The sequence below is a fragment of the Lonchura striata genome, chromosome 7 (assembly GCF_046129695.1).
Source record: "Lonchura striata isolate bLonStr1 chromosome 7, bLonStr1.mat, whole genome shotgun sequence".
NCBI lineage: Eukaryota > Metazoa > Chordata > Aves > Passeriformes > Estrildidae > Lonchura > Lonchura striata.
The window spans coordinates 30,533,444-30,547,581 of NC_134609.1; the positions used below are offsets into that span (position 1 = coordinate 30,533,444).

A 14,138-nucleotide genomic window follows, 5' to 3' on the forward strand; every position below is an offset into this window, starting at 1 on the left:
TGGAGGGATTTAAAATCCGTGTGGATGTGGCATTTGGGGACATGGGGCAGTGGTGGCCTGGCAGTGCTGGGGGAACAGCTGGACTCTGTCTCAGAGAGCTTTTCCAACCTAAAAGTTTCCTTGATTCTGTGATGGAGTTTTTTATCTGACAGCTGCCTATTCCAAGCCTGGCCAGGGCAGTTTTAGATCCAATAAGCCTTGCATGGCTTCATTTAGAGCCACTCAGGCATGGAAAAGAAATCTCTCCTTTTTTATTTTCCCTTCATTTCCCGATCTGTGGGGTTGCAGATAAGCCAGATGTGCAACACATGAGCAGGCAATGTGTATTTTTCCCCAAATTGAGGCTGCAGAGATCATTACGCTCCTGGTTTTAATTCAGTTTATGTCACAGAATATCAACACAACTGCTTTGAGTAATCCTGGTGAGCAAAGAAATAAAAGAAGAGGGATCCCTGCCACACTCGGTGCTGCTGCCTCCGGGAGTAATTGGGGTTGGAGGGGACCTTTGAAGCTCCAACCCATTTCCCTGGCCCAGCCCATCCACTCCTGGGTGCATTTGTAGAAATCCCATTGATTGAAAAATTCCCCCACTGCTTTTCAAGTGGCAAAGTCACTTTGTAAGGGTGGCATGTCACCAGCAGTGTCAGTTAATCCTGGCTGCAGCAGCCCTGTTAATGCAGTGCTTAATCTGCTGGTGACAAGCTGTGATTTATATTCCCAGGAGATCCCAGCCTTGCTAATTGAAATGGATTGGAACTCGTGTTCTCCATGATGGGCCGGGTCTGAAGACTCAAGAGTGCTGGAAAAGACACACAGAAATAGCTGAACTGGGTAGAATTTAAAAATTGGTATTATAAAACTAGTAATTAATTATTGGCTGCATTCAGACATCTCTCTTTAAATATCATTTTTTGGAACGAATAATGGATTTGCCACATCTGCTGACCTCCTCTTCCATGGAAATCAAAGCAAATATAATAATTTGTCCACCTGAATTAGACACAAAGTGACTAAATAAGCAAGACAGTCTATCAAGCTTGATTATTCCAAATGGAAATTGATTTTATTCAGTTAATTGGTGCTATGCCTCGCTCGGTCTCTTACGTGTAAATTATTATTCTGATTTGTAATTTTTAATCTAATTATTGCCATCTCTTTGAAATGATCTTTGCTGAGGGTATTTGTATAGAATACATGAGGAATTTTTGCAGTCAGATATAATTTTGTGGGCAGTTATATTAAATTATAGATCATTATAAAATTATGTATTTGTCCCTCTAAATTCCCTTGTTGTTTCTGAAGGGGTTGGAAACAAAGCTCGCCTGGTTTTTATTTGTACAATCACCCCAAGGTTGAGTGTGCTGTAAACAGCTCCATTAAAAAATTATGGGGTTTATGGTGGAATTTAATGTTCATCCCACAGTGTTTTCTAATTTATCACGTGGCTGAATTTTGAGGGATGTTTTCCAAGTGGAGAGGTCCCTTCTTGAGTTTCTTGCTGGGCTGCACTGAACACGCGCACAAAGATCTCCACAGACTCCATTCCCCTTTTTTTCCCCTGGATTTTAGGATATCCTGAGTCTCGAGGAAGAATTACAAGGATTTAAAAATAAGAAAGTGACAACTCGATTTGAGTTTTTTAAGGCTCCTGAACATGGGACTTGATGAAACTTCTGGAGATTGGATTTGGGGCTTCATGTCCAGCTCCAATAACAGATTGTTATGGAATGGTTACTCCAAGAGGAGGAATTCTGGAGGGTGGGATGTCCCTGCTGAGCTGAGGGCAGCAATCCGAGGTCCTGCTGCTCCACAGGCTTTGGTGCCCACGGTGGGATGGGCATGGAGGTCCTGGCTGGGCCAGAGGGGTCTGTGGGACCTGGCACCTTCCAGACCTGGTTGTTCATTTTCCTTGGAAACGTGAGGAATGAAGGGTTTAACTCCAGCTGGATGGGGCTTGGAGCACCCTGGGATGGTGGAATGGTGGAAGGGATGGGGTGGGCTTTAAGGTCCCCTCCAACCCAAACCATTCAGGGGTTCCATGGTTCCATCTTGATGCGAATTCCTGACTTCCCCCTGGTCCTTCGGAAAAGGGAGGAGCGCTTCTCTTCCCAGTTCTTTTGTGAACTCGTGATTGAAGGGAACAGTTTTGGGAATGCTGCAGCATTGATTGCTTGCCCTGATGACATAACGGGGCAATAAAGCCCTAATCACAAATGAGGTCATGGGAGAGCAATTCCAGTTAAACTGTAACCTGGTGCTGCCTGGGCTGGGTCAGCAGGCACAGTTGTGGCACCACATTTCTACATTTACAATACACAGTCCCTGACTTTTTTGAAGCCAAAGCTTCAGGGAAAAGAAAACAGCTGCAATCAGCCCAGCTGGAAGTGGGAGCAGCTCCAGGTGCCTGGGATTCCAGCCAAGAAGGAGCTGCTGTGCCAGCTCACCTTGCTCCAGGTAGGGGAACCCCCAGGCAGCTGGAAAAACAGGCACTGGGGCTTGAGATTCTTATCATGGGATGACAGAATGGTGTGGGTTGGAAGGGACCTTAAAGCCCAGCCCATTCCATCCCTGGGCAGGGACACATCCCACTGTCCCAGTGTTCCCAGCCCAGGGTCCAGCCTGGCCTTGGGCACTGCCAGGGATCCAGGGCAGCCACAGCTGCTCTGGGAATCTTTACAGGGATCAGCAGGGTGTTGGCCTTTATGGATGGAAAGCAGGAAGAGCAAAGAGAGAGGATGACTGTGGTATGCTCATTCCCTTTCTGGTGTTTTGTTGGTTTTTAAAATTAAACTACCAAATTTTTGGGTTGGCACTTGGTCTTGGTGTGGCCTATGGCTTGTCAGCCTACAGTGACAAGGCTTTGTGTGTCTCATTTTTAATTCTATTTTCTGAATTGGTGGTGCTTTATCCTTGCAAATGTGACTTTCGTAGCACTGAGAGGCTGGGGCAGCACCTGAGCTTGGGGGGAAAACACAAATCCCACCAGTCTCTCCACTGTCCTCTGTGTTACCTGGGCTGTTTGTGTGACTTTTTCCTGCTTTGGGAGGTTGTAAGGGATGAGTATCAGCTTAACCTGCTCCGAAGCAGCTGGTGCATCCCTGGGAAAAGGAGCAGGACTCCAGATCTGTGGCAGGGCCGCGTGACACCACGGAGGTTTTGTTGGCCTATTTTCTCAAAGCCCAGGTTTTACTCAGCTGTCAGGTCAGGTGAGGATTCAGTTCTGCGTCCAAAATAGAAATTAGCCATGTGTGGTAATCCATTAATCCCTGGAAATAATGCCATTTATTCACGTTTTGGGGAGCTGGGCTGTCCTCACGCCGCCTCCTTGGGCTGCGCGAGGAGCGGCCACGGGGATCCCAGGAGGAGCTGCCCAGAGGTGCCAGGCTGCCCTCATCCCTGAGCTGCCCTCTTGCCCTGATTCTTAAGATTTTCTAAAGCCTTCTGAGTTTTCATTCTTGTAGAGAACTTTCTCACCCAGCTTTCTGTAAACAATCTATTATTTACCATTCCTCCATAGAGGCGGAGAAATTGGATGTACTGGTGGTTTGTCCAATGTCATTGGAGAGGTGGCACCTTCACCCTCCAATCCACTTTTGGAAAAGTAGAAATGCTGGAGTCAGGAAATAAACTTCCTCTTTTTCACCTTTGCAATAGTAGTGGATCACGTCGTGCTTTCACTACAGTGACGCTGCCCCTGTGCCATTGCAGCATGTTCCAGCTGCTCCGACTCCTTGGACAGGGAAGCTGTGGCTGCCCCATCCCTGGGAGTGTCCAAGGCCAGCCTGGATGGGGTTTGGAGCAGCCTGGGGTGGTGGAAGGTGTCCCAGAGTGGTAATAAAGAACAGAAGAAGTCAGTCCGTGGGGTTAAACCTGAAGTGCCTGAGCCATTCAGGATGGAATTGTAGAATCATTGAGAAGAACCTTCCAAAAACAAACTGTGCCTGGTCCCCACCTTGTCCCCAGCCCAGAGCTCTGAGTGCCACCTCCAGGAATTCCTTGGGATGGGCACCCCTGGGCAGCCCCTGCCAGTGCCTGAGCAGCCTTTCTGTGACAGAATTCCTCCTGATGCCCAACCTGAGCCTCCCCTGGCACAGCTGGAGGCCAATCCTCTTGTCCCTTTGCTATTTCCCTGGGAGCAGAGGCTGACCCATGCATATCCAGGGAATAAAGGCTGGATGAGCAGGATATGAGTTGATAAATTCACTTTTTTTTTTATTTTAAAGGCAGCTCCTATTTCTTTTTCCAGGAGGGACAGCAGTTGCCCTACAGCAGAGCTGTGTAATAATAACAATTTGTCTCTCCCTGGATCTTTTCCTTTCCACTTTCATCAACCAGAGGCTTCTTTTGTAGCATGTGGTTGTCCTTCCTTGCTCAGCCCTGCTTTTCTCCCTGCCTGTGCTCTCAGGAGAGTTGTTACTATTTTTTCCATTCTTGTTTTACCAGACTGTATCATGACTTTGTGCCTTTGTGAGTAAGGAAAATGTGGGAAATGCTGCTGTGCCTGCAGCAGTGGGTTGTTAGATTGGGGTTTTTTGGGTTTCTTTTTGATTTGGTTTTTTTTTGTTGTTGTTTGTTTGTTTTGTTTTGGGTTTTTTTTTTGTTGGTTTTTTCTTGGTGGTTTTTTTTTTTGTTGTTGTTGTTGTTGTTGTTTTGTTTTGTTTTTTGTTTGGTTTTTTGGGTTTTTTTTGTTTAGAAAATGATATTTTTGCAGGCTTGTACCTGATGGCCATAAATGTAAATATGGAATAAAACTCAGGGTGCTTTTGTGGGATTGCAGCTTGGACACCTCCCCATCCACCCCAGTGGGAAGAGAAGGGACATGAGGAGGGGAAACAGCCTCGAGCTGTGCCAGGGGAGATTCAGATTGGAAATAAGGGAAAATTCCTTCATGGAAAGGTTTGTCCAGCCCTGGCACAGCTGCCCAGGGCAGTTTGGAGCCTCCATCCCTGGAGGGATTTAAAATCCGTGTGGATGTGGCACTTGGGGACATGGTGGCCTTGGCAGCGTTGGGAATGGTTGGATTTGATGATCTTAAAGGTCTTTTCCAACCTTAATTCCAAGATTTTCTGCTTGGTCCTGCTGAGCCCAGTCCTTTGCATCCAGCTCAGTTTTCTCAGGGAAACTCCTGAGAAGAAAATCTTCAGGAGCTGGAAATGCAAAGGGCTTTGGCCAAAACCAAAATCTCAGGATTTGCATAATCTTCGTGGCTGTGTTTATTTCTGATAAATTGAGGGACACCACAGCGTGTTCCAGCCACACTTTGTCACATCCCAGAGAATATTTTTTTTTTTTTAATCACATCCCAGAGAACAGATTCCAGGGGTCTGGCAGGGAAGTGGCATCTGGAAAACCCTCCTGACAGGGATTTGGAGAGAAGCACTGATGCTCCTTTCGCTTTCTGCTCTCCTGGAAACTTTCCAGCAACTTCAATTATTCTGTGTTTGTTTTGGGGTATTTTTTTTGTTTTGTTTTTTTGGTTTTCTTTTTTTTTTTAAGAACTGGATGTATTTTAAGGATAAAAAAGTGAACTCAGCACTGCCTTGGAAAATCAGCCCCTGCCAGGATTGATTACCCAAAATTCCAATGGATTTCAGCAGCCTTTGCTGAGGGTGGGAAGCATCCCAGCATTCAGCACCTCTCCCCTGTTAATTCCACTTTTATCCTGGCTTTATTCCACATTCCCAAATCTTTCCCTTCCCTTCAGTTCCATTAAGTGCTGCCGTGTGTCCCAAGTTTCTAATTATAAATATAATTATAAATTGTTAATTTGTGACATTTATATAACATTCAGAATGATGCAGGCACAGTTTGCAGTGAGGTGTTAAATTAACTGATTAGACAATTAACTGTCTAATCCCAAGAATGGGGTGGAGAAAGAATGGGATTGTAAAACCCCAAGAATGGGATTAGACTGTAAAACATTTAGGCTACTTAAATTAGAAATAGTAGTAGAAGGAATTGAGGGAGTAAATCAGTAGGAAGCTGGACTGGGGAAAAAAATAAGAAAATAAAGTTCGATGCTAATAATATTTTTTATTATTCTTTTTACACTCTTTGTATTAGAGAAAAAAAAACACTGAGCTTTGCAGTTGTGTATCCAAGGAATAGCAGCTCTGTGCTGAGTGTGAATTTACTCCTGGGTGTAAAACCTGGGAAGGACTGGGAATATTTCACTGCTGAGTAACAGCTGTGAAAGTGGTGCAAAGGTGGTGTGAAAGTTGTTGTCACGGGAGATTTTTCTATATTTGAGTTTATGCAGTGATTATTTCTGGTGGATTATCCCACTTTACATGGAAAGGCAGGATTTTCTAATGGTTTTTCTAATGACTGCCAAATTCCTGGGTTTTTTTAGTGTGTTGTTAGGCAGGACTGTGTAATACACTGTGGAAATTGTACTATAAAATTCAGTGTATTGCCCTGAACTGGGAGCTCTGGTGAGCAGGGATAGAATTTTAGCAGTGGCTGCAGAGCCACCATCTGGATAAATCCTGCCACAAAGCAAAGGTTGTGTGAAATCGTTTCTAAATCAAGCAGGACTGGCTAATGGCTGAGATGGGAGCCTCTCCTAATTAATCTGTTCATTAGTGATTGGATAAATCATAACCAATTAATAACAACATTCATTTTCCACCTCTGTTTAGAGGGACTGGAGTATTTCTGGACCTGTTTATTTGTCTACATCTGTGAGTTTCCCTGAATTAAGGAATAAATGGTCTCATCACACTTTTCCTCCAATTTTCTTCGCACTGGAAATTATTTTCTGGTCTCACCAACGCTGAAATTCTGTGTTTAGAAAGCAGAAAATCAGCTGTGGCAAACATTTCCCCATGGAATTCATCCATGGAGACCCTCACTGTGGCTGAGGGAGTCGAGTGGGATAAGGAAACTCTGGAAGTGTGTGTTAAAGGGACTCAAATTTCTGCTCTTACTGGGCTGCTTGGTGGTAAAATCTTCTCCTCTTTGTTATGAATTTTGCTCTTATCTCTGGGAATGACTCCCAGGATTGTTTCCTCAGTGCCTCAGATGACTCTTTTTTATGGAGGTAGCATTCTTGCCCTGATTTCTGGTGTTGTCTGTGAACCGTGGCTGAGTGTTGCCATTCTGCTGCTGGATTTAAAATCTCCTTAATGAATTTTTGGTGTGCACAAGTTGTATTTTCTTCTTCCTTTTGCATCAAAACTGAACATCCAGTGCTGAGGTGATGGGAGAGTATAAAATAGGGTTTAAATAAATCTAAATTTCAAGCAAACATCGCTTTTACTTTTAGCTTCCTTCTGCCACGAGGTGAAAAAAAAAAACCACCATGCTATCAGTTTGACCTGAAAACTTCTGCTTTGCTTCCTTCCAGGTCCAGGATGGAACATTCCTGCTCGCTCCTGCTGCTCTGTATTAGTTTCATTTTTGCACGAGCTCTGCCTCCCAATGGAACGGAGCTGCCCAAAACAACCACAACAACCAGTAAGGAGTGATCTCTGGGCTGGGGTGGGCATGGACCTCTGGGGGTTCCCTGCTGGCACAGTCCAGGAGGTTTTGGCAGGACTTTGAGCCCACTGGCACAGATCTGGTGGTGCCAGGTGCCCTCTGGGTTTGTTCTGCACGTGGGTGGTGCTGGGGTTTTGCTTTCCCTTTGCCGTGGAAGGGAAGAACATGGCAGAGGTGGAGGAGCTGCAGGGCCCAGGAGCTGCCACGGGGATGTGGGCATGGATAACAGGAGATAATTTTCAGTAGACAACAGGATGAATAGGTTGGAACACTGTGAGAAGCCTTGAAACGAGTTCTGTGTTTTCATGCAAAGACTGGAGGAGGGTGTGAGGTGTCCCGTGGAAGGTCCTGGCAGGTGAGAACCAGGAGAGTTGTTCCAGGAGCTGAGAGTGATCTCCTCTTCTCCTGATGCCTTGTGAGGCTGCCCTGGAGCAGAGGCTGGGCAGAGTCACAGAATAAGCAGGGATTTATTCAAGGATCTCCTCATGGATCCACCTTGGGCAGCAGCAGAGCCCAGCCAGGGCTGCACCCAAATGACCCAAAATGGTCCCAAAATGCACGAGCGCTCCCGGGGCTCTCCCTGGGATCAGTTCTGCTCCATTGGCACCTTGGAGTTCATTGTCCCATTCCAGCTCCAGCCCATCAGTCCCACCCTGCTTGTTTTTCTCTCTCCAGCCCACGGTGTTTGTGCTCCTGGGCTGAGGTTTGGATCATTTGTCCTTGGTGCCCAGCTGGAGCAGGAATTGTTTTGTCTCCCTGCTCTGTGCAGAGAGCTCAGCATCCCCTGATATAAATCCCAGACCCACACACTAAAGCAGCACAGAATCTGAGAAATATAAAAGCTGAACCTGAAGCATCACTCTGGGCCACCACAGCACCTCATGTTCATCCTCATTTCTGTTTGCAGAATTTCTTCCTCCTCAAACCCTCCCACAGCCACCTCCTGACACGTGGCAGTCCTGGGGAGAGGCTCCTTCAAGGGAATCTGGGGGGTTTGAGGAAGTGCCCAAGGCCAGGTTGGACAGGGCTTGGAGCAGCCTGGGAGGGTTCGAGGTGTCCCTGCCCATGGCAGGGGTGGGATGGGATTATCTTTGAGGCCCTTCCAGCCCACACCAGGGAGATGGAGCTGCTGGTGTCCCATAGGAGCAATGTGACCACGTTTTGATGGCTGCTCGGGTCGCTGTTGTTGACACCCAGCGTTGCACAGGAGGCTGATTTGTTGCTTTATTTGCTTTTAATCTCTCTGTGAACTTTACACCCCTGGGGAAGGAGAGGAATCGAGTGCCAGGCTTGGCTCGTGGCCCCTTGCATTGTTTTGGTTCATGGTTGTAGTAATTTAAATGGAAATAAGGGAGATTTAGATGGGATACTGGGAAGAAAATAAAGGTGTCAGCCCCTGGCACAGGTGCCCAGAGCAGCTGTGGCTGCCCCTGGATCCCTGGCAGTGCCCAAGGCCAGGCTGGACAGGACAGTGGAAGGTGTCCCTGCCATGGCAGGGGTGGAACAGGATAATTTGGAGGTTCTTTCCATCCCAAGCCTGTCTGGGATTTGCTGCTAATTCAGGTGTGAGCATTTGCCTTTTGCAGAATCTAGCTGCAGGGTGGGTGCAGCCCTTGCTGGGCACTGCAGAGCTGGGCAGGGGAAGTGGAATTTGGGGAAAAAAAAGGGGCTCCACCATCAGCAGTGACAACCTGAGCGTGGTTGTGCTTAATGCTTCCAAAAACCCCAAATTATTCACAGAAATGAAGCTTTAGCTGACTGTGAATTTGCTAATGAATCAGTTTGAAGTATTGTCAAGTAGTTTTTGGTCCCTGCTTCTTGTCTGGCACCTGCAGCTGTAGAAAAACAAGTTACTAATATTGGGCTGAATATGTCAGAATATGGGAATTGAGAAGGGGAAGTCACTTGCTGTTTTTAGCACTTCCCAGAATTTTAATAACATGAGCACAAAGGGCGTTTTGCCATCACTGTTGTTCATCTTCAGAGCTTAATTCCAAATTGTGCTGAATTGAAGTCTGATAATATGGATAAGAGTAATCTGATCATCCCTATTTTAATTAAATCTTAATTTCAGTGATATGATTCAGAAATTAGTGGTGTGACTAAACTGTTTTTCCTAAATATCAAAGCCTTTGCAATGAGGAAGAGTTTTGTCTGACAGACAAGTTAGGTGCACCCTGAAAATTACATTGCTGCAGAAAGAGGACCAAGATAATTGGATGATCTAATAAATTTGATAGCCATTGAATAATACAGCATTTTAAAATACAAAAATAAAGATTTTGATTGAAGCATAAAGAAAACTCCATTTAACAGACTATGGAAAGAACTGGAAGAGCCTAAAAAATTCAGCTTTCCTTTTGCATGCTAATTTGATGAGTGATCCCAAAAGATACTTTTGATTCTGAAAGGAATAGGTATAAATGATTTCATGTCATTAATTCAGCTGCCTTGATTTTTTCCAAAGATTTGCTGGATTACAATGTCAGCTTTATTCTTATTTAAAACATAGTTACCTTGTCTGGATGGGTTGATTTTTAGCACTGCTGCTGCCATTTTACCTCCTACGAGAACACCCTGAAATTGCAGCCATGAAATTGCTACCTTGAAATTTCCCTTTCAGAAAATGAGAATATTCTGGTCTTTCTTGCTCTGCCATTTACTGCAAATTTGCCCTGATATTTTCTCCAGGTATTCAACTGCATGAAATAAATATAAACCATCAAACCACAGAATGGTTTGGCTTGGAAGGGAGCATCTGGTTCTGACTTCCAAGCTAATATTTATTAGGATTTGCATAAATAAATGTATATTTCCAGTAGAGATAACTTAATGCTCCCAGATCCTTGTTACAGACTATTTATTCATGATATTGGCCGTGACCATCCTGTTACTCCTGGTAATTCAAATATTTGTAAGTTCCCCAGGATTAATCATGGTCTGGATTGTTTTACTTCCTCTTGTATTTTTACTTGTGGAGTTGTTGAAATGTGCAAGCAGCCTGGGAGCTGCAGTTGTAAACCTTTAAATACCTTTCCAAATGTTGACATTCCACTGGTATTTACTCCAGGAGGGTTCTCGGTGCCTTTGAATCCTCACAATTCCTTTCCATCACTCTGAACCTTCAGAGGGAATGAATTCATCAGAGGAGCTGCAGGTCAAAAGGCAGGAAAATGGGGCAGCTTTGGGGCTCCTGTTTAGTGCTGGTTTCAACTTCCAACAAGTCAGTGGGAATGTGAAAATAAGATTTTGTGTCTCTCTGCTCTGGGGGGACCCCACCCAGTACACCATGTCCCCCCCTGGGGTCCCCAGCATGGGGAGGACCTGGAGCTGTGGGAATGAATCCAGAGGAGGCACCAAAATGTGCAGTGGGGTGGAGGAAGGGCTGGGAGAGCTGGGATTGTTCACCTGGAGAGGAGGAGAAGGTTTGGGGAGAGCTCAGGGTGGCCTTGCAGGGCCTGAAGGGGCTCCAGGAGAGCTGGAGAGGGATGGGGACAAGGGATGGAGGGACAGCACACAGGGAATGGCTCCCACTGCCAGAGGGCAGGGATAGATGGGAGATTGGGAATTAGGAATTGTTCCCTGGCAGGGGCTGGGATGGAATTCCCAGAGCAGCTGTGGCTGCCCCTGGATCCCTGGCAGTGCCCAAGGCCAGGCTGGAGCACCTGGGACAGTGGGAGGTGTCCCTGCCCTGGCACGGGTGGCACTGGATGATTTTTAAGGTCCCTTCCAGCCCAAACCATTCTGTGGCTCTGTAATACCCAGGAGGACCCAGAGCTGGGACTTCCCTGTGAAACTCGTGGTGGTTTCATGGAGAAAATGAGGCAGCATCAGAAAACTGAGTTATGCAGAAGGAAACTGGCTCGTTTTATTTGGTATTTAAATGCCAAAGGGATTCTCTGCAGACACTCAATTCCAAGAATTAGTTTGGAAAGCAGAACTTCAGAAATAGCTTGTTTCAGGTCGGGGGTTGCATTGGGTGACATTTAAAGGTCCCTCCAGCCAGGCTCAGGTCGTGTGGCTGCAGTGCCAGGTGGGCTGTGCTGGCTTTGCCCAGTGGGATTCAGCTCTGAGATGGTGAATTCACAATTCCTGTGCTTGCCTCCTCTCCTGATGCCTTGTGAGGCTGCCCTAGAGCAGAGGCTGGGCAGAGTCACAGAATAAAGCAGGGATTTATTCCAGGATCTCCTCATGGATCCACCTTGGGCAGCAGCAGAGCCCAGCCAGGGCTGCACCCAAATGACCCAAAATGGTCCCAAAATGCACGAGCGCTCCCGGGGCTCTCCCTGGGATCAGTTCTGCTCCATTGGCACCTTGGAGTTCATTGTCCCATTCCAGCTCCAGCCCATCAGTCCCACCCTGCTGGATTTTCTCTCTCCAGCCCACGGTGTTTGTGCTCCTGGGCTGAGGTTTGGATCATTTGTCCTTGGTGCCCAGCTGGAGCAGGAATTGTTTTGTCTCTGCTCTGTGCACAGAGCTCAGCATCCCCTGATGTGAAGCCCAGACCCACACACTAAAGCAGCACAGAATGTGAAAAATAGAAAAGCTGAAACCTGAGGCATCATTTCCTGCTGGATGTGGGTGCTGGTTTCCCTCCCCTATCTGTCTTTTTTCTTCTGCCCTTCCTTTACTTCATATTTTCTTCTGACTTGGCTTTGTGCTTCGCATGTACCAAACAAATCTCCTGGTTATCAGCTGCCCATCAGCTGCTGCTCTTCTGCAGCCATGGCAGGGTTGGGGTTTTCTCTTCCAAAAATAGCCTGAGTGGCTTTAGTGGTGGTTTTGTCATGTTCTCTCTTGGTCATTTGTTTGTGATATCTCTGGGTTTTGAAAAGAAGATAAGATCTTTGCAGAAGTAGAGTTGGTTCTTGTGAGAGTTCTCCTATCCTCAGATAAAGAAGATTTTATTTTGTCTCATTCACCAGAATAATTTCAGGTTTAGGGCAAAGTTTGTCCTGCCAGCTTGCTTTTGTAGAGGAGGAAAAACTGTTTTAATCATGGAATTTACCCAAAAATGCAAAGGAGCTGATCCAAGGATGGAGAAATCAAAGTTTGGGAGGGGTGGGGATGGAGCATCCCTGCTGTGCACACACTTTTGGTAATGCCCTATTTCCTTGGGGATGGCTTCGTGTTTGACACGAGTGGGAAGTGGGAACATCCCAACCCTGCAGGAAATGGTGCTGCACTTCCAGAAAGATCCATGGGCCAGCAGCACCAGGAATTTGGGCAGGGAGAGCCCTGAGTATCCTTGGTGGGTGCAGCACCAGGGGCTGTCAGCATCCTCCTGGTGACAATCCCCCTCTCTGGGGAATACTAAAGTCACTTTTTCATTCTATCTCTAAAAAAATTCCCCTGGGATGATTTTGGCTGGCTGTGAAGAGAAATCCCTGGTGGTTTTGGGCCACAACTCTTAGTGGGAGCAGTGGGAAAGTTTCCCTGCTTTGGAGGATTTGTCTCTCCTGCATCCATTTACTGCAGTGTTTCAGTCATTAATTTTTGAAGCAGTAGTGATTAAACAGTTATTTCAAGCTTTTTTTCCCCTTGAAATCCCCCTTGGTTTGGAGACAGTTGTGTTGGCCAGAGATGTTTCAGCCTCTGAGCCTGCAATGGCCTCAGTTTTAACTTTCTCTTGCAATTTTTGGGCTGTATTTATAAATTTACTGATATTAAAGGAAATAGAGGTAAGAAATGAAACCACACTGTGCCTTACTCACAGGCTCTGCAGGGATGAAGCCACTGGGGGAGCAGCTGCAAGGATTTGGGAACAGATGTGCCCAGGTATAAAGAAAAATGGACTTTTTGTGGATTTTGACCCAATTTCCTAGTGAAATGGTAGGAGGAGAGGCGAGATCTTGGGACAAATCAGTTGTGGCGGGGGTGCTCTGTCCTTGACTGAAGAAATGGGGACACTTGTTTGGCAGAAGGTTCAACTTCTCTTTTCCTGCCTTGCATTGAGCTTTCAGTGTTTGCCTGGGACTCAGTTCTCCACAGACACCCCAAAAATGGTGCTACAGTTCTGTGAAACGAAGAGAGGGGTGATTTTTGTTGGTTTTTTTTTTTATTGTGTAATTGTCTGACGGAAATTTTAATTCCCTTGTGATGCAAACTTGTTGTTTGCCCTCTCATGGGTCTTGTCACAGAGCTAAAGAGAACCAACACAAACCCCCAGATCCTGGAGCACTCTGGCATTTCTAAACTCATGGAAGTGGCTGCATTTTGTCTGTGGAGGACAAAACCAGAGATTTATTTTTGTGTGTTTGTTTCCTTGGCTTCCAGAAGGAGTTGCAAAACAGCCCCCAGCAAGTGTTGGGTGATTATTCATCCTCATGCAGCCACTCCTTCCCAGAGTGATTTCCTGATGACTGCAGTTGTGTCAAGCCTGTCACTTTTATCTTTATACACCACCGAAAAGTCATCCCTGGTGCCTTTTATTGCCTTCCCTCTCTTTGCATTATGATGTTGATTTATGAGCCCTTTTTCCCCTGTGTGTCCTGAGCTCACCTGTGCCTCTCCAGGAATTGTTTCCCATTCCCTCATACCCTGTGGAGCACCCAGAGAGTTTCCAGTTGTGGGTATTTGTTTGATCCACATGAATCCTTTCTGGATTATTGCAGGTGTTACCTACTCCTAGGTTTTTTTGTGGTTTTTTTTTTTTT

At 46.1% G+C, this 14,138-nt stretch overlaps 1 protein-coding gene across 1 annotated transcript in view; it reads left to right on the top strand.

Annotated features, from left to right (window-relative positions):
- The window catches only part of PTPRE (protein tyrosine phosphatase receptor type E), a 97,942-nt gene that overhangs the window by 54,113 nt on the left and 29,691 nt on the right, over positions 1-14,138 (top strand). Inside the window, exon 2 of the mRNA XM_077784745.1 lies at positions 7,349-7,458. Coding sequence (XP_077640871.1) covers positions 7,356-7,458 — 103 coding nt within the window. The 5' untranslated portion in view covers positions 7,349-7,355. The remainder of the gene's footprint in view (positions 1-7,348; positions 7,459-14,138) is intronic.